At 40.2% G+C, this 20,829-nt stretch overlaps 2 protein-coding genes across 3 annotated transcripts in view; both read right to left on the bottom strand.

Annotated features, from left to right (window-relative positions):
• Positions 1 to 6,515, bottom strand: part of dyrk1b (dual-specificity tyrosine-(Y)-phosphorylation regulated kinase 1B) — a 72,845-nt gene extending 66,330 nt beyond the window's left edge. The window contains exon 1 of one of the 2 annotated variants that reach the window (XM_044116225.1): positions 6,116 to 6,515. The gene's annotated coding sequence lies outside the window, so the exon portion shown is untranslated. The remainder of the gene's footprint in view (positions 1 to 6,115) is intronic. The other variant, XM_044116230.1, reaches the window with a different exon arrangement.
• Positions 6,516 to 8,347: 1,832 nt separating this feature from the next.
• fbl (fibrillarin) lies at positions 8,348 to 18,071 on the bottom strand. The gene is made up of 9 exons (XM_044116231.1): positions 17,902 to 18,071; positions 15,302 to 15,394; positions 14,775 to 14,924; positions 13,303 to 13,397; positions 13,054 to 13,224; positions 10,659 to 10,791; positions 10,207 to 10,319; positions 8,867 to 9,012; positions 8,348 to 8,596 (listed from the first exon to the last, which is right to left on the bottom strand). Exons 1-9 carry the CDS (start codon positions 17,909 to 17,911, stop codon positions 8,572 to 8,574), a joined length of 936 nt encoding a protein of 311 aa, XP_043972166.1. The 5' UTR covers positions 17,912 to 18,071; the 3' UTR covers positions 8,348 to 8,571.
• Positions 18,072 to 20,829: the final 2,758 nt, after the last annotated feature.

The following is a 20,829-nucleotide window of genomic DNA, read 5'->3' as shown; positions in this document are numbered from 1 at the left end:
TCGATTCCCATCAGCTCCAGTCCATGTGAAAATATTTTCTGCACATATTCAGACAAAGCACATCCAGTCTCTTTTCCCTCTTTTGGTCCTACCAGTCTGATGTTCTTTTGACAAGCCCCGTTTTCTTGGTCATCCATTTGTTCCCAAAGCTGTTCAACACATTTATTGTCGTCCCAATCTTGGCAATCTCAGTGAAGAGAGCATTAATAATAGCCATTAAAATCTGTTTTCTGGGCTTCTTCTTGGCTAGCAGAGTTTGCAACGTTGCTTCTCCAGCAGCAACATTTGGTAGACACACGTTTGTACACCTTGTTGTTTTTTCTGACTAGCTGCCATATTATCCAACAGCTTCACTTCAGATGATCACCGATGTCGAGTAATATGCTAGGACAAGATATAAGCAGTTTAATTTTACAGTAATGTTGACGGGTTCAGAGCTCTTCACCGCTGCCATAACCCACAACCTCATCATGCAACTCCTCCACTGGAATATTTTCAAAAATATTCTAACAGATCTTTTAGATGTTTCACTAAATTAGTGTTGAAGGACATCACCATCAAAAACCCAGATCAAACATTAGAGTTCTGTTAACACTTAACTACAAGTCATTTATAGCCTTTATATTCATTTAAACTGTCACAGTTTCCTATTATTCTGACAGTGACTGCTTTGAGATTAACTGAATACCTTGATATGTTTTCTTGTGTGAATTTTAAAGACTTGTTTCAATAAAGATATTACAGCCCTCTTACATTTCAGGAACTCAGTTGGAATAGATCTTGATATTTTTGGGTGTACCACATTTTTGAAACATTCATTTTGAAAAGATTCTCTGTATTCAGCAGCAGAACTTGGATGTGTTTCTGGGTTTTGAACCAGTAAGAAAATGTATATTAGAACCACACTGTCACATTGGCTGATTATATTGAACACAACAGCAGGTTATACTTGAGACAAAGACATTCTTTAAAAAGAGGAACTGAAATGCTCTGAAATGAGAGAGTCTGAAACAGGCAGCTGCTTCCCATGTCACAGAGGAGACAGTGTCTCCACACTACAGGAAAGATTTTTGGGTCATTTGTTATATGTTTTTTAATTGGCCTCTTTCATGGCTTTCAGACCAAACTGCACTATTGTACCATGAAATGCTTTCATTTGGACTTCACATTGAGGCCAAACATAAGGCTGGATAATCTCAAATAGACAAGACTCATCACAAACTGCAACAACAAAAAAGTGCAATAAGTTTGTGTAGAGGGGTGACGTATACATTCCCCACACCCAATTTGTCCATGTTTTGTCTGTTGACAGCATGTCATCACTATGAATGAACCCTTTCTGTTCTCACAGCTGACTAGGAAGTCTTTGATTTTTAAACCCAGATTGATTTTATCACCACATAAATTCATGATCATGGATATGGAATGGGGCTGCACAGTGGTGCAGTTGGTAGAGCTGTTGCCTTGCAGCAAGAAGGTCCTGGGTTCGATTCCCGGCCCGGGGTCTTTCTGCATGGAGTTTGCATGTTCTCCCTGTGCATGGTGGGTTCTCTCCGGGTTCTCCGGCTTCCTCCCACAGTCCAAAAACATGACTGTCAGGTTAACTGGTCTCTCTAAATTACCCCTAGGTGTGTGTGTGTGTGTGCGTGGTTGTGTGTCCTGTATGTCTCTGTGTTGCCCTGCGACAGACTGGCGACCTGTCCAGGGTGACCCCGCCTCTCGCCCGGGACGCAGCTGGAGAGGAACCAGCAACCCTCCTGACCCCGTTAGGGACAAAGGGTGAATAGAAAATGGATGGATGGATGGATGGATATGGAATGATTTAAGAGAAACAAACAAACAAAAAAAGCTTTTTATGACAAACTTACAACTTTACCTTGCTGTGGTGAAAAGCACAGCCCCCTCAGATTCAATGTGTGATGGTTGAATTCCTGGCTGGAATGTGTGGCTTTTCTGCACAATGCTGTCACAGTTAAACATGCATGTTAGGTTTAGCGAAGACTCTGAAGTTCCAGTGTGGCCCTGTGATGTACTGACCTGCCTGGGTACCCAACTCCAACAAGTCGTTTTTACTAAGACAATATGGATCATATCCTAAATATATGTGTATTTTTTTCCAAGATACCTCGTCTGTCCCAGCCCATTTAGGGCATTAGCCTACTCCCTGTGATCCATTTTGCTCCGTTTTGAACCAGAGAAATCCACTTCCTGACCCCCATCTGAATTTCATGCGTCATCCGGGTCACGTGTCTGAAACCCAGCAATCAGACAGAATGGATCAGCAGAGAAACATCGCAGAGCCGTCAGAACCTAAAGAACCAGACATCAGCTTCTCTTCATCCCTCAATCATCTCCTCAGGCCAAAATGGTACAGAACATTTAGCTGTGATTGATTCTGTTTCTTATTATGCTTTTAGTAGATCATCATGGTTTAATTATTTGCTTATTACTATTATTTAATATAGAATAGTATCAGTCAAAATCATATAAATGGCTATTTAAAGAACAAGTCATAATAATAGATTAACATCCATCCATCCATTTTCTGTTCATCCTTTGTCCCTAACGGGGTCAGGAGGGTTGCTGGTTCCTCTCCAGCTACGTTCCGGGCGAGAGGCGGGGTCACGGGGTCACCTGGACAGGTCGCCAGTCTGTCGCAGGGCTAATCGATTAACAGTAAATACATAGATATCTCTACTTTAAAAAGGTTTGTTAATGCTTTCTGTGTGTTTTATTTTCAGTGGTCATTTAATGTATTATTCATGCACCAGACAGACCTGCAGCCCACAGGCGGTTCTAGGCAGTGCTCAATAAGGATGTCATAGAAATTATACTAAATAAATGTGTTTAGTTTTGATTTTTTTTACTCTTCATAATTTTACTTTAACAATGAATTAAAACTTAGAGTGCTGCACTTTGAGCTGCTGTATGGAGATAGGATCACAGGTTCCATCTTCCAGATCAGGGGTCTGCAACCTGTGTCTCTGGAGACTCTTTGGCTCACTTAACATATCAAATTATGAAATGTATTGCTCCGTTTTTCTGTTTCATTCTTTTTAAATGTTGTAATAAAAAAGCAGTGACTACAGCGACCCCCGTGATAAATCTGACCTAGACTCCAAACCTAACTCCTTATTTGTATAAATACATTGGGAATGCAGAATATTCACATAACTTTGACTTTTGGTTATCTGAGGATACATCTTGAATATTAAATCAGGTGTTAGAATCAGTTCCTCAGTACTTGAGTAGTTTACAAATGACTTTTTACACTTGCTTAATTAAATGTGTTTAAGGTATACTACTCTAATTGAAGTACAATTTGAGTCCTCTAACCAACCTCTATGTATGAACAATTGCTCTATGGATCACTTTTGTTTAACAAAGAACGCTGCCATAAAATTATGTCCATCACTGTAAATCCATCCTACCCCATGAGAGAAGGGCGACATGCGCCTTGGTGGGCGCCCCCATTTTTAATTCTGAAAGGTGGCAACCATACTCTAAGAGTACGTTGCTTATTTGCTGCCGTGAGTTTATGCAGTGTGAAGTAAAAGGAGAGATATGCTGCACTGGATTCTGCAGGTTGCGAAGTCTGAGATGCAGGTGATCAGTTTTTGTGTTTGACAACAAGAGACAGCGCTTGGCAATGACCGGTCATACTTTTTCACAGAAATCCATCCATTATGATCAGTGGCTGCTGATCAATCAGCACACCATTGGTAACAGAGTTCTTCCAGCAATAAGCACGGCAACTTGGGGAAAAACACAAAACATTTCTTATTTTGATGGGCTCTTATTTTGAAATTAGACATTAGATATGGATAACATTTATTCTTCTCTCACTTCTGTCACCCCGAAGTGAGAGAAGTCCCTGGTAACAAATTGCTTATGGAATCAGAAATATATTTTGCCTGTCAAATATCATCAATTTTGATTGAGATTACAGGATTCTCTTTACAAAATATATTTAAATTTATTTTCCAGATACAGATTTTCATTTTGACAAATGCATAAACCCAAATCTTTAAACTTTTATATTCGCTAGAAAGAAACAGCGTGTGAATCAAACAGAAACCACAAGTACGCTTTTATTTTGAAAAGAGTTTGTAAAGGAGAGCGCCATCCCGCATGTCAAAATAAGTGTGGGATGGCTCATTTACAAAGGGGCAGCTGGTTTTACCCTTGTCATACCCCAAGCTGGTAATGGGTGTTCAGAGATGACAAGATCCACCATAAAGATACAAGTGGAAAGAAAACAATCCCAGAACTAGTGATGTGATTGAAGGAATTCATGTCAAAAGGAATATGTTCCTTGGAGTGTGTTGCATAGCTTTGATCAGAACACTGTAGCTCCATAGCGCACCACCGGCTCAGCTCTACACTACTGTATGTCATGGTGAGCAGTGAGTAGGCTGCACCCGCTGACAAACTATATCTGTAACACACCTAAACTAAAATAACTTACTTCAGGTTTTCTTTGGGTTAAAAGAAAACTCAAAGTGTTATATTTATCTTTTTTTTTCAAGCTTACTGAAATCCCAAGACGTTCCTGGTCATCTTAGTAAATAAATTTGTTATTCAGGACATCTCTCTGTTTTTAATAAAGAAACATCTTAAATCAATTCTGTATTGTTTTTCTGTATCGGATTGGTTTCGGCCAATACCAAACCACATCTCAGTATCAGAAGTGAAAAAAGTGCATATCTATGTCCCTAAGCACTACTAGCTGGTTGGTCTATAGACCTACCGGCAGACCTGGATGCTTCCATCTGCTCCCTTTATGCTTTCTACACCCTGTTTCAAAGACCAGGACCAGAACAGTATAAACTCCATATAACAAAATAAAAGAAAGGCCTTCCCACATGGATTGAAAACAGCTTTCTAGACTTATTGCACACAAAATACTTTCACTAAGCACTAAATATCTCGAGGTTATTAGAGCAACATTTGGTACTTGTTACTCCATTTTGAAACTGCAACTCAGAAGAATCAATTGATATAAATGTTAATATTTTTAAATGGCTTAATCTCAATTAAGATTTAAGTAACCAAAGGAATAAAACAAACAGGAACAGCAGAGAAAAACTATTTACCCAAAAATCACAGTGGCTTATGCAGCATAGCCTGGTGATCCAGAGAAACGTCAACATTTAAAGAATAAATAAAAACACTTCGACCATTGGCCATTTACAACTCAGAAAGCCTGAACACTCAACTTTAAAATGTTCAATGGCGGTCAGACGATGAGTTTTTCAAAAAAGAAACAGAAGGGGAAAGAGCTAGACAACCAAAGATGTCAAGTTCTGCTGGTTCCAGATGTACATTAGCGTCGGTTCTGGTCGTTCTGCACTTTGACTGGGAGTAGCCATCTCCAGGCAACAGTCCTGTTTCCCAGTACTCCCGGGCAGGGTAGGGGATGGGCTGATGCGGTAGCTAGGCTAACGGCTAACGTTAGCTGCCATAAAAGATAAAAAATAATGGATGTCCAATAAGCAGATGAGGACCAAGACATAACATACTTTGTGTGCTTTAACGCTAAACGAGCATATCAAGTGAATTATGCACCGCTTTCTGTCAACACGTCTTGGTTTAAAGGCACCACATTCATTCATCTCCCTCCCTTTTCTTCCGCCGGCATCTGTCTCCATCTGCCAGTACTTTAACTGACTGCATGTCGCAACGGCAGCGCCGTTGAATGCAGCTCAGATCGCACAAACCTATGAGCCCATTTATGATCTTTTCAGACCGCTGTCCGTGGAAACATGAGGATGAGGTTGGGAATGGATGATTTTGGGCATTGCTGCAAAACCACAGGAAATGACCAGCCTCTCACTGAAACGTCTATTTCTAATAAAACGTTCGTGCCCTTTAGACATGATCAGAGTATCAACTTGAACACCCCAGTTGTGTTAAAGCTTGCCCATGTTAAGACATCTGCCCTGCCGCGACAGCCTAACGGTGACACGAGGCCGGTTGGCTGGAACAGATGACCGTTTTCTCCCCACCTCCTGTTCCCACCGCCTGCCCGGCCAGCCTCTGACACACAGCAGCGCAGCTACAAGTCAAGCCAACTTTACACATCCAAGTCATACAATGACCCTCAGATTCTTACCTCAGGTAGTGTGTCGAACCAAGTTCCGCGGAGCAGCCATCTTCGGAACCCCAATCTCCCTTCGTTCACACGAACCGAGCCCCCTCCTCCGGGTCAGTATTTACCAGTCAAAATCCAAATTGTACAAAGCTGTTATTTTTGCTATGATCCTGGTTATGTTCGTTTTCAACACAAGTGTGTTATCTTGTCTCTGCAGCTTTCGATCACTCTGGACATGGACTTATTGCCGGCGCCGCACAGCTACTGGTGCCCAGAGGTGGGCTGCCCACCGCCTCTACCACCGACAGCTCCTTTAGTCTACACAATTCATTTATTTTAACAAAACTTAATCTGACATCCAAAGGAGGCCACTTTGTGATAACAGCTAGAAATTATCTTCATTGATGATCTCCATTCTTATTGGTTTAAAAAAAAAAAAAAAAAAAAAAAAAAAAAAAAAGCTAACATTAGCTAGCTAGCTAGCAGCTAGCATGTTAGCTGTCTAATAAAATACTGCCATTGGAATTTGAAGACAGTCCGCCCAGGGCATAATGCTTGACAGCAACACAGCCGAAGGAGTAGTCTTGTAAACGCAATGAAATAACACTTTGTAGTTTAGCGGGCAGAGGTACAGCTAACCCTGGTCTGCCCAGCCCGTCTGATGGAAATATCGGTCAAAGGAGAGGGGCTGCATTGAGCGCGCACTCCCGATTAAGCGCGTTCGTGAGACATTTCCCACAAAATGGCTGCCAAAACAAACCTAACGCAAGCGCTTCCCGACAGCCAGTCCTCGCGACAAAAGTGGTAATATTAACGTGAAAAAGTTAATGCTTAAGTATACCGGTGCATGTTGTGAGCATGCGGATCCAGAAGAATAACTTTTATTTGGCATCAAGCAGAAACGCAGCTTTGACGAGGAGCTTAAAATAAAAACGGGATGATTTCACTGAATAGCATCCCGCATGAATCGGAAACGACAGCAAGACTGGTATGCTAGACCTGAATTATGATATTTGAAAGAAAAGTTGCGACGTCCTGCGGTGCAGCTGCATAACTTCAAGTCTAAAGGAACTTTAAGGTCTCGGCTTCTCCAAATACCAGAAGTGAGAATAATGTAGGCGTGTCTGTCTGCTACAGAAATAACAGGTTCAATCATAAAAAACAAAACAAAACACAAAAAGTATTTAAACATGTTTGCTTTCTAAAAGGTGTCAATACGTTATTTCTTCACTTTAGCATTATCCACTAATATTTTTTAATGATCAGGTTAGAAGTCTGTTTCCCTTGTACACGCATCAGACTTCTTAACTCTGAACAAATCTAAGGACTCCTGGCAGAATTATACAATTAGTGGTGAAGCCAAAGACATCACTGTACAAGACGTCTTAAAAAATATATTGAAATACCTGCATTGGAGCATGTACAATTATTGCCTAAACAGTGTGGTCAAATATTAAACCCAAAATATTTTACATATAAAAAAAATCCGGTGCAAAAATTAATAGCAAAAGAATGACTACATCAAGCAATTCTACCTAAAGACACATCCTTGAGCTAGAGACAAACTGTACCCCCCCACAGACCTGGTATCACAACAAAGATCACATGACACATCTACTTCCTTCCACTTAACCTGGCCAAGTGTGATGACAGCAATGGCATTTGGGTTTCTCTCAAAGAAATAACTTTACATATTCATCTCCACTTTGGCAAATTTTGTCAGCAGAAAGACTAATTTGGTAATAGTATAATGTGCTTCTACACATTATTAGTATGTGTAGAACAGTAGGCCTCAAACTACAGCATGCTCACTAAAGCCCTCAATTTAATCAGTCAATAAAAATCAAACTACCCTTACTGCATGCAGACTGATGTAGTTTGGTAATACACCTACACCATCAATAATTGTGCAAACTGCCTCCAGAATGTTTGGTCTGTCACTATTTTATCTAGATGATATCCACACCACCGACAGCAGAAGCAAAACAAGGGAGTCCAACCAAGAAGTTTTTATCTTGCGTTTCCTCGGAGAATAATCCATAGATACTTCAGAAAATGCTGCATTTAGACTCGGAAAAGAACACAAAAATAAACCATTTCTGGATTTTCAAGTCTGTCATTATGTTTCAACTCAATTATAAATTCTTTAGGTTAAAATGTGATTTTATTTACCATCAAAAGTATTTTATAAAATCTAGTTAACTTAAAAGTTTGATTAGTTTTTAAAAGGCTTAGAAAGAGAGACGGGGCAGATCATATTTTACACAAATTTATGTACAATGTATGTGTTACAAATGATAAAACAACAACTGTGGAAGAACTGAATGGTATTCCCACTAAATGGAGTTAGAAAGCTAAAGGTGGCTCAGAGCTCTACCAATCTCTGTCAGGTAGACAGAGATTGAGAAGGAGAGCAACTTGAAAAAGATTTGGTTCAACTTGATGGTGATGGCAGCCTTCTGTTCATTTTCCACACCTCATTTCTTCTGTTTAGGTGGAGGTCTGAAAACACAAAAACAGAGTCATTATCGGCTTTGCACACATTACCAAACTCAAGAACATCAAAAGAAAGCTGCCAAGTATTAGTGCAGTTCCCACAGCGGTACCAAGCAGGTGGACCAACCCGTTTAAACATTCAACAGCTTGTACATGATTGGTTTTACACATATAGATCTATGCATGTTTTTATCTCAGATAAAGTTATCTTTGTCATACAGTTGTTTGTAGGTTTGACTTGAGCAGTGGTCCTGAGGAGCAGGGATGTGAGGTTACCTGTAGATGCCCACCACCACAGCGTGGTCTCTCTCATAGGGCTCCAGAGTCAGCTGTTCCTGTGGCTTCATGTTCTCAGCACTCATCTTCTTCACTTCAGAAGCAAAAACTGCCTCTGGAGCTGCTGTGGAGTCTATACAGTTGGCCTAAAAACAACAATAAAAAGGCTTGAGCTTCACAATTTCACATGCATCAACTTCACTTGGTACATCACCTATAAACACAGGAATCTTAACGTGGCAGAATAAAAGCAGAGTTGGACTAATCCATCTGGTGAAAATATACTTGGTACATTCATCTTCATTCCTACACCCAGTCTCAACAAAGATTCTGCTGTTCACTCAACTTCAAATCTAAATAATCCTTTATTAGATGCCATTTAGCCGTTCTTCACATCATGACCATGTGCTGCCAAAATAGTTTTCATTCTATAAAGTGATGAGAATAAGGATGCAACAATTTATCTGTGATGATTTCCTTAACTTTGGGAGATCGGCCAGCTCTTACACAGGAAGCTGATTCTATCCCCTGATCTTCTCTACCTCATCAAAAGTCTAAAAATCAGCCACAGTCGTCTTCTGCTCTCCTGCGAGAGACGTTTCACTGACAGACCGGTCCACAGCTCATGTCTGCATGTTTGGAGTTGAAAGTCACCCCATTGTTACCAACTCTTGGTTCATCAGCACAAACAATATAAACCCTATGTACATATATCCATTCCAAGATATTCTACAGAGGATAAAAAGTCTCTGTACCCCGCCTCCGGCCCACTGACCCCACACAGCCTGGGGGGAACAGGGGGCTTTAAACCTCTGAATACTTAACACACTCTAATTAGAACTAGAGCTGTCACAATACCTCATTTTACTGGATGATAATTATTAGTGTCTCACTAAGACACTAATAAACTTTTATTTTGTAAACACTTGGCATTGGAAGATATTTTAAATATCCAAAATAAACAACTAAAATCAGTAAATAAAAACAATACACAACCTAAATGAAGTAAGTTATGAAGCCAATGTGAAGAAATTGCCCTTCAAAAATGATAAATAATCAGAATCAAAATTATTGAGCTCATTTTAATTAATCATGTAATCAATTGCTTATTGCTTAATTAGAACACCAATGTTATGGTCACCAGTGTGCTCGCCTGATTTGGGTCATATCTCAGATTTCACCAACTTGTCACACAGCACTCTGCTCTTGATGCATTGGCTGTGGAACTGCAACAGGCAAGTCTGACACTGGAGGCATTTGTACCAAAAATCAAGGTTTATTCTCAGCAATCAGCCTTTTATTCAAAGATTTAGTATCTTTTGACAAAGTTATGAACAAACCTTAATTGAGATAACAAAGTGTCCTCCATTTTTCAGGAAGTGGTGAGCATTCAAAGCAACAATCCTCGTCTGGTCAGGTTGGGCCACATCGGCAAAAATGACATCCACCATGCCTAAAAGAAAAGGCAAAACGGAATATATGATGCATGATTTGCTTTTTCACCAGCTGGCTGGACAAATGAGGTGACACTCAACAGGACATTGTCTATGAAGCCACTGAAAACAGGTAGCTTGGTTACAAAAAACAGAAATCAAAAGACTTGTCTCCAAGTAAAAACTTATTTTAGTAACAAGTTGTTCAGATGTTACAAGCTAGAATACAGGAGCTTCTTTGTTCTGTTCAACAGAATTGGTTGGAGAAGACAGACATGTTTATGACATACAGATCAGGCCCACAGCTCCAGCTGTCCTAGTGGGGCAATAAGAGGACTGGTGTTTCCAGAACTACCTACCAACCAGCATGCGGTATTTGTGTGGATGCCTGGCGTCTTCAATGATTGGAATGATATTGGTCCGTTTCTTTGCCACATTGAGAAGATCACGACCCGATCGATGGGAGAACTCTACTGCATAGACCAGTCCCTCCTGTCACCACAAGAAAAATGCTATATTTAATTAAATGAGGACTTTACTCTTAAAAAAACCCCCCCGAAACATTCAAAGTCAAATGCAGGTTGGCTTAAAATAAACAATCCTAAATTACTAAATCAAAACTGCCTGAGATGATGGCTAATTGTTTTGTGCTGGTTCTGATTGGTTGTAATTCTGCAGAACACCTGGAGGAAGCACAGGAGCTCAATTTCTTTCACAGATGATCTGTCTTATGTTAGGACAATGAAAGTTTTAATATACATATAAAAACAATTTAAGTTACAATCTGCACCTTTAAGGAGAGTTTTAAAGTGAGAATTCATTGTGGAGCAGAAACAGCCCTCAGTCTGTGAAATATTATGTCTCAGGAGTGAGTTGCAGTAGTTAAACAGCAAGAGCAAAACCCAGTGTTTTACACCTCTAGCTTCATGACTTAAATTATTTTTTGGATTATTTAGTTAAGACTTCTGACAGTCATGCTCATCCGTGTGAGTGTTGAAAATTGTGTGATGCTGTACCTGCCGTCTGGCTGCTTTGGATGTCTTTTTACCTGCATAGTAACTCTTGATATAGCCAAAGTCTGTAAAGTGCTTGTTTTTTAAATGTCATTACATTTGTTGTGTTGATGTATTGCTTCACATTTGCTGCCATGTGCCTGCATAATGTGAAGAAAGAGGGCGATCAATCAGCACACCACTAATCTGGGCCTTTTCGCCTTCGCTCGGATTGTCTCCAGTCAATTTTTGACCAGCCAATCAGCAACCAGAAGGAGAAGTTATGACGTCAATATTCTACGTGGTTTTAGAATTGTAGTCTTCCTGTCGTTTTAGCACCGTCAGCAGAGGAAGTAAAGGAAGCCGTTCAGTCTGTCAGTTGAAACTGATCGCGCCTCAATATATATTAAATTAACACTATCCGCCGCCTCGTTAATTCTCTCTCTGCAGTGGAGGACGGTTGTTTACAGTGCAGACAAATTCCTGTAAGCTTCATAATGTGGAACAGCCACATTACATAGGCAATGGGCAAACCGTAGCAACTGGAAAAATTTTAAGCCTTAACTCAGCTAAATGAAGTGTAACAGGAGGCACCATTAGGGGTCGCTGTCTCTACAGCCTGAGCCTCCATAAAAGGGAAACTGGAAGGATGGTGGCGAAGCATCAATTTCCTGTGTGTCAGACCAGTTTTGTGTTGTTTGCTGGCTGTGGACTGCAGTGCTGGTGGTGTTCAGGTGGTGGCCTTACCTGGGCGTGGCTGTTTGATGCCACAGGTAGGTTTTATACTTGGTCTCTTTTAATCAGAACTAATTGTATGTTTATATATTGTTTTTTATGTGCCAGGGTTGCACCAGATCGGCTACTCCAAGGTTTGAACTGGGAGTGTTGATTTATGAATGCAGGTAGGCAGTGTTTTAATTTGTTGTAGGTAGAATTGATTAAAATGATTTCATAATTTTTGTTTTACAGTTTTTGCACTGCCTCCTGCTGTCCTTTTAGTGTTTGGTTTTCCTTTGTTGTTAGGATTGTTTTCTTCTTGTAGTATTTGTGAGGGCGGGTTAACAACCTGTCATTTATTTTGTTGGTTTTGTTTAATTGTCTGTTTTGGGCACTTCCCTGAATATTTCCATCCTGTTTGGTGTGATCCCCATGTCAGGTTGACAACAAACGGATGAAGTTAGTGGGAAATCCTTTTTATCTATGCAACAATAAATAACAATCATTAACTTAAGTCTGGTTGTTGTTTATTGTGCTTTGGCTAGTCAAGGCTATAACATAAGTACTTGATGAAAACTAGAGACGCACTAATCAATCTGTGGGTAACTGGCTTTAATAGCCAATCAGACAACATTTTCTGACAGAAAATAAAATTGTTACTAAAAATCAGGAACAGCAATTTAGAGCTATGGTGGAATACTGGAACAGAATATCTAGCTGGCAACTAAGAGGAAATCTATTTAAGGGTCAACTTAAAATGTTTCCAAGGCCACATCACTCTGCTTAAATCCAAAGTCAGAAACAAGAAGCCTTAGTGTAGTCCAGAAAGTGTCTTCAGACAGAGACAGACTAGTCCTGTATGTGTCCTGGCTTATGGTTGAATTCATCAGACAAAGAGAAGCAGCTCATGAAAAGACAAGAAATCACCATGGAGCCATATGATGCATGCTAAAGCCCAGGCTGTTAAGAGCATTAAAAGGTCCTAACATCATCTGCCCTCAGATAATGTTTGAAAGGAGAATTAAAACTGGAGAGCCATACTCACCGGTCCAACGATGTCTGAGACGTGGGACACGGTGGTCCCGGAGGCGGCCCCCAGGTACATGACCTTAGCTCCAGGTTTGATATGGATCTTGTCAATTCCTCCTAGAATAGCCGCTGCCAGCTTTGAGCGGAAAGGATTCCAGGCTCTGTACTCAATCTTGGTCTCTCCTTCCTGACAAAAAGCACACCTAGTTATTGGGACAATCAATACTGATCAGCAAACAAATCAGCCATGGAAGTCACACTTTACCTCCACACTCATTCTCTTCTCTCCATACACAGATTCTCCCACCACCATGTTCTTGGTGACCAGGGCGTCCTCCTTCCCTCTGCAGATAAACACTCCTAACACACACACAAGAACCAATTTACTGATGGATATTCAAATTGGAAAGTTCACACCCAGAACTGAAACATTCTAAATATGCAACGGCATTTGGTTTTCATTTCTACTCTACTTCCCATGTTCAGTCAAATTTTAAGAATGGAAGCTAAACTGCAGCGATTGGAGTTCAGCTTCAATGGACCTTACCAAGCTCCGCCCACAACCGACCCACGTGACCGCAAGTCTCACAAGCAAAGCCTCGTAGCGCATTATTTCTATGTAAACATGACTCCATTAGTGCATAATTTCTACCTGATTTTCACAATATATCAGCTACTAGAATGGACAGAGGAAATAACAAGTTCATGTCATCATCTGGGAGGAGGTTACTGGTTTCTCAGTCACAAGCTGGTTGCAAACCTGAGGCCAGCAGGTGTCAGTCGGTCAGTTATGGTAGATCTGAAATTTGGTTTGATGACCTCAATATGAGAAGCTACAGACTGATAAGAGGAACCAAAGAACTCTGTTACGGTAAAGACGCCATTTGATTGTTAAAATTTTATGAAATATATTTGTTCTATTTGATGTTTGTTATGAATGACGTATAATCACAAACAAACAGGGTAATTAGTCCAACGTTTAGAAACTACAGCGGCTGTAATGAGCCACAGCAAATGTAAACAAAGGTAAAATAACCCGAACAGGTGATCAACTCAAAACCATTCGTACCTTTTTACTCTGTCTCTCTTTGTAGTTTAAGCACACTTGTTACCGTATCAACCGCCTGCGCCCCGCAAGACGAGCAAAGATTACGTTAAAAACAAAACATTCAGTCCGTTACGATATCAAGTTTCCAGGCTTGATATTTATTTCTGGATTATTAATCAGCGCTTCCCTGAACACAGCGATGGTTGATTGACTCGCTGTACTTGGTGCTAAAGTGGCTAACACGAGGAACAGTTTAGTCCAAAGCCCTTTCTGCTAAAATAAAATCTTTAGTGTGTGTCAGATACAGTACACATTGCATATTGATCTGTTTATCTAACGTTAGACTGTGTAGCACACAGGCTTCAAGGTGTAGAAGTTGTATCAGAACTGCTATTATGCTGTACTTAGCTAACGGGAAGCTCGTGTTTGTGAGACTGCCACCCACGTGACCACGTAGAATGAGCATCAGCCAATGAAAAGCGGCCCCTCTGGTAAGGTCCATCGCTAAACTCCCTTGATGTTGCAAGGACATCAAGGGAGGAAATGGGGGGCTGATTTATCGGTGCATTCCTGATTAAAACTAAAATGTGGGGACTCAAAGCAACATGTGACTTCATGCTTAGCATGTCAGACAGCATATTGAAGACTTTTACAGCTAAAAATCTGCTTGACTAATGTTTGATAATAACCTTCATGTCGGTGAGGCTCGATCAGAACTCTTTTCCCTCCTCCTAAGCCTCCTCTGCCGCCGCCACCCCTTCCTCCTCTGCCTCTTGGGGTGCCTCTCCCTCCACCTCTGCCTCGAAATCCTCCACCGTCTGGGGACCTAAAGCCTCCACCTAAAAGACAAACGTCGAGAGTCTGGCGTCAGAAAGAATTTGGGACGCAGCGTTTCAGATCTGCCAGGTGTAAAGCAGAAAGGTCCGTCACCATTAGCAGAACTCAGATATGATTGAGGGGACCCATCATGTGACTGAGGTGTGTTGGATCAAGAATAACTCAAAAGGCATAACTCAACACCAGCAGGGGCTGCATCTTGTTTATGTTCCAGTCAGCTGGAAAGTGGGAACAGACACTGAGTGTTTGAGCCATTATTGGCTCTGTTGGACAAAATCTTTCACCATGAAAGACAATTTCTGCTCATGAGATTTAAACATTTGGTTTTTAACATTAATCAGCTAAAAATCTAAACAAAATAGATTGTGTGCTTTCTCACCTCTTCCTCCTCGGCCCCCCCGGTCACCGAAGCCTCCTCTGAACCCTCCACGACCTCCGCCTCGTCCTCCTCTCTCTCCACGGGGACTGAAACCTTTAGCAGATACATTTCAGCTGAGAACATCCAGGACAAAACAAGCCTTTCAGGAAGTGCAGCACTCACACTGAGGTTTACACACAAACATCCTCCTCACCAATAAGAACACTGATTCATCACTTGTTATCAATAGTTGAACAGCTTTATTAAAATGCATTATAGGGCATGCTGTGGTGGCGTAGGGGACAGCGCGACCCACGCTTGGAGGCCTTGAGTCCTCGACGCGGCTGTCGTGGGTTTGATTCCCGGACCCGATCGACATTTGCCGCATGTCTTGTGGCAAATGTCGTCAGCCTATAAGGCTACTGTCATATAAGGGACACTAGAGTCCACAAAAGACCCCCTGGAGGGGAAAAAATATTTTAAAATGCATTATAAATATGCAAAAGTATTCACTGATCTAATTCAATGTACAGTAAAAGAAGCCAGTTTATCCCATAAACATTCCATCATTTCACACGGTTCTATACAGACTCACTCTCCTACCTTTGTCTAAATTTCCCAAATGTTTTAAAGACAACAAGACAAGTTCTAATGAGACAAAGACAGAGCAACTCTGCCTGACTAAGTAAACAAAGCATTTGATACGACACAATTTGAAGCACTATGGCACCGCAAAACAACAACAACAAAAAACAAACAGCGTTAAGCGAGTGCAATACTTCCTCCAGCGCAGACAGAGCCACGCACTGGGCCAGTGTGAGTGAGATGTAAACACACATGGTGCACATAATTCTTTGTTCACAAAGATAAATCATACTCGCTGCATGCTCAACATGAATCTGTGAAAGCAGGACTATAGGTTATACCTGCAGTTCACATCAATCTTGCGCAAGCAGAGCAGGAGCTGTGACTTTTAAACTTGACTTATACCTTGATGCAGTATTCTCCAAAGAAAAAGAAGTCCTCATAGGGGCTTAAAATACATTCCAATACAAATTAAGCCTACAAGAACACTTTACAAATTGTCCGGTTTGAGTGAGATGTGGGGTGCAAACCGCGCTGAGGTAAACTTGAAAGATGCAGCCAGGATGGCGCACTAGGTGGCCATGGCGTAGAGGCCTGCAGTGTGACTGGTGTGCGCTGCCAGCTTCATGCCTTGTTCAATGCATCAACTATAAACCTATCCTTTAGCAAGTAAAGCATGCTCAGTCCCATATTTGGGGCTTTTGAATCCTAAAAAACAAAAATTGATTCAAATTACATTTTAGCTTTACTTTTAGTAAACTTGCTCCATTTCTATTACTTTTGAGTCTAATTCGAACAAAAACTTTCTGTACATCAGACATGTAGTGACCCACAGATGTTTATTGTTATGGATAAAATGATTCTGTGTTTCCTCTGTCTCTTATCTGCTCTCATGCACACTGCTGCAAGCTTACATAACCCTAACATATAGGACTGGCAGCAGTCTTCTAGGTTACACATAACAAAAACGGTTTAAGCAGCTCAACACCCATTAGAGAGGGTGCAAAATAAGATAAAAGCAGATCTCGTGCTACAATCTATGCTCACTCTATCTCTTCCATTTGTATGAATCCTAACATTTGATCATTTTCAGCAAATCTCTATTTCTCAAAGTAATGACACTGAGGGATTTTGATTGGGTTCCAGAACCGGTAACCGGACCTGGGTGGTGCAGAGAGGGGGAAATGCGCTAAGTACAACATTATGAAAACAAGGATTTATTTGTAGGATTTCTTTACATGAGGTACTGGTTTTTAAATAGAATACAGTAACGAACCATTTAATTTCAAGAGATTTTTAAGCTAGCAATGAATTTGTCACAAAATATGTTATAACCCCTTTACTGCTATGATGACACAGATGTCCTCGTGAACCCATTGGCAGTGGAAGTTTCTGTGAAGTAATTTGTTTTATCAATTTTATTTGGGACAAAATTCCCCTTTGTAAACACTTGTAACAATGTACAGAATTCTGATGTTCCAAAATCTAAAAACATTTTAGTTTACTTAAATTTTAAAATCAAAAGTCATACATCTTAACTCAGCTATTTCTTCAACACTGAACACAGTTTCGTTGAGAAAACAGTTTAGGTTAATGCTAGCCACGTGTTAATGCTAGCCAACTTTGAGCCTGTTTCTCTCAGGTCTCCATGTTCGTCCTTCTCCACCAGAACAAAGCAGACCGTGAAGCTTCACGAAATCTTCCTGCTGTTTTCCTGCTTCTCGTGCCTCGATTGGTCTACAGCACGTGCTTAGCAAGACGACGACGTTCCAGCTCGAACTAGGCGCTGTAATTTACCAATGAAACTTTGCTAATGAATACAACTTTATGCATTCATTACGTATACATCATGTATCTAATAACGCGACCCTATGTCTGGCAGCACCTTATTTTCACCTACTGATTCCCACTATTTTTAAAAAGTAGAGCGACGGAGATGAAGGCCAATTTCTTTTCTGAACCTCTGAACCCAGAACATGACATTAAAGACACTATTAAACGGGACCTAAACCCCGTCACTCGTGACGTTACTATACCTGGTCTCATGTTGGTTGAAGATTAGCGATGAAATAACCCGAAAACTTGTGCGGCGTTTTTCCTACAGCGACTCCAAATCTGCGTCTCACCACACACAGTGAACACGTGTGGAAGTTCAGCACATGCGCAGAGAGTCTTCTTCTTCTTCTTCTACTTCTTCTTCTTCTTCTTCTTCTTGATTTTATTGGCGGTTGGCAACAAACTTTAGGCAGCATTACCGCCACCTACTGGTATGGAGTGTGGTTCGAAATGGACTATCAACTTATATAAGTATTTGTATCTTCCTACTCCTACCTTTAATATATAATTTAACTAAATGAATTTCCTATTTATATATACCTACATACTCTCATCCATTTTTATGTATATCTTTATAATCCACCCCCCAAGATCATGCACCCATTCACACACACACCTATTTTAATCATATTCTTTGAAATAATTTAGTTTTCTTTAAATATTTAATAATTATTTGTATATGTTTACTCCCCGAATTCTTCCTCAAAATATCTATCAAATTAATCTTTTCCTTAATACATTCAAACTCTCCTTTCATACACCTTCTTTCTCTTTCATACTTATGGCATTCTAACATAACATGTTCTATCGTTTCATATCTGTCACAATAATCATATTTTCCATTATTATGCTTTTGTATTTTAAAAAGTGTATAATTAAGACCTGTATGCCCTAATCTTAATCTTGTTATCACCCTTCCCTCCTTTCTATTTCTTCTTTCATTTCTTTTCTCTCCTACTATTTTCTGTATTTTATAAAACCATCTTCCTGTTTTTTCTTCATCCCACCTTTTTTGCCATTTTTCCATCAGTTTTTCTTTAACCATACTCTTTCCCTCATATTTACTTGTTTTAACTTTAAAACTAATATTATTATGAATTGCCCTTTTTGCCATATTATCTGCCCTCTCATTTCCTTCTACCCCTATATGCGCTGGAATCCATACAAATACAACTACCAGCCCCATATTCTGTATTCTATACAATGTATAAAATATTTCTATGCGCAGAGTCGTCTTCTTCTTCTTCTTTTCTATTATGGCGGATCACAAGCAACTTTAAGGTGCATACCGCCACCTACTGTACATGAGTGTGTAGCAGCGTTACTTCACATCTATTAGATTCTATTTGCGCAGAGTCTCCTCCTTCTTCCTTTTTTTCCCTGTTTTCATCAGTTACCAAGTAGAATGTAACTGTATTACTGCCATCTCCTGGGCTGGAGGATAGGAATGTAGACAAACCTACCAAACCTTCTCGGCAGTCTGTCAAGAAACCTACATCCCTGCCAGCTTATTTAGTTACATCTGGAAGTACTTAAATTGTTTTCATGGCTAGTTTACCGCAAGTAAAATTGGAAAGTCGTCCATGTTTGCCCTGATTTCGGATTCATTTCCCTTTCCCTTTTCTAGAAGCTTGTCCCTTTCCTGCCAGGTAGATTCCAGGTTGTCATAGGGTCACGTAACGTTACTTATAAAATGGTCTCTTTTCTTTATTTGAACTAAATAATGCTCTTAGGAATTAAAAAAACAAACAACTAAGTTAAGCACTGGACCTGAGAGTCCGACCCAACTCTCCAGTCGATTCAGTAATATGTCATGGTCAACACTGAGGTCCAACAGAACCAGCACTGTGGTTCTCCCACAGTCCGTATTTATATGGATGTCATTGAACACTTTGACTAGGCCAGACTCTGTGCTGTGGTGAGACCAGAAACCAGACTGAAAGGAGTCAAAGCAGTTGGTTATCGTTAGGAAGCTATTTAACTGTTTAAACAGGTTTTCCAATAACTTTGCTGATTAATGGGAGGTCAGAGGTCAGAGGTCGGCCTGTAATTCTGCAGTAGTGATTTGTCCAGATTGGGTTTTTTTCTAAGTGGTTTAATTACTTCTGTTTTCAAAGCCTGGGGGAAAAACATCTGATGAGAAACGATGAGTTACTATTTGGATCAGATCATTTGTATTGACAGGCAGAACTTTTTTAAAGAAATGTGACAGTAGGACATCCAGACAGCAGGAACTGGAGCAGAGTTGACTTATAATTTCCTCTTGGATTTTATAACTAAGTAGTTGAAATTGGGTCATTTTTCCTGTATTTGTTTTGTTTGGGTTCTGCATTAGTACTGACTTTATAGTGGATGTGCAGATTAATCCTCTGATTTTTTGTATTTTCTCTGAAAAGAAACTGGAAAACTGGTTGCAGGCAGCAATAGACTGAAATTCAGGTGGTAACGTGATAGGAGGGTTTGTGAGTCTGTCAACTGTTGCTAATAAAGCTGGAGCATTGTTAATGTTTTTGTTTATGACATCTGCAAAGAAGGCCTGTCTTGCATGTTTAAGTGTTAAATGATAGTAACGTAGTTTTTCTTTATAGATGTCATAATGAATGTGAAGTTGAGTTTTACTTTGTTCTGCCCTACGGCAGAGTTGTCTTGCAGATCTAACTATTTGTGCATTTCTCCATGGAGATTTCTTCTTAGCAGACACAACCTTCATTTTAATTGGGGCAATGGAATCAATGATATCTGAAACTTTAGACTGAAAATCATTTACCAACTTATCTACGTCATTACAGCTTAAGGGTGAGGAAGAAGAGTAGATTTGATGAAATATTTCTGCTGTGTTTTCTGTGAGAGAACGTTTTGTGATGGTTGTTGTTTGTCCAAGTGGATTAAAGGATAAACAACTTTCGAAGATAACAGGAAGTGATGCGACAGGGCGGCATCAGTTGCAGAGACATATTCACAGTCCCAATCCTAAAACCAGGTAAAGAGCAGTCAAATCCAGCAGGTTACAGAGATATTGCTTTATCTTCACATGCGTCTATATATGTAACATAATGGAGAGAATGATAAATGAAAGATTTATCTCTGCTTTGTTGAGAGGAAGGGATGTTTATCAAATTCAAAGTAGA

Source organism: Gambusia affinis, linkage group LG05 (assembly GCF_019740435.1).
Source record: "Gambusia affinis linkage group LG05, SWU_Gaff_1.0, whole genome shotgun sequence".
Taxonomy (NCBI): Eukaryota; Metazoa; Chordata; class Actinopteri; order Cyprinodontiformes; family Poeciliidae; genus Gambusia; species Gambusia affinis.
Note: the sequence above shows the minus strand (reverse complement) of the source record. Positions and strands in the feature narration are given on the sequence as shown.

Coding starts and splice junctions, on each gene's coding strand:
- fbl (XM_044116231.1), bottom strand. Junction 10,792..13,053: donor TCTCAGACATCGTTGGACCG/GTGAGTATGGCT, acceptor TTGTGGTGACAG/GAGGGACTGGTCTATGCAGT. Junction 10,320..10,658: donor CAAATACCGCATGCTGGTTG/GTAGGTAGTTCT, acceptor CTTTTCTTTTAG/GCATGGTGGATGTCATTTTT.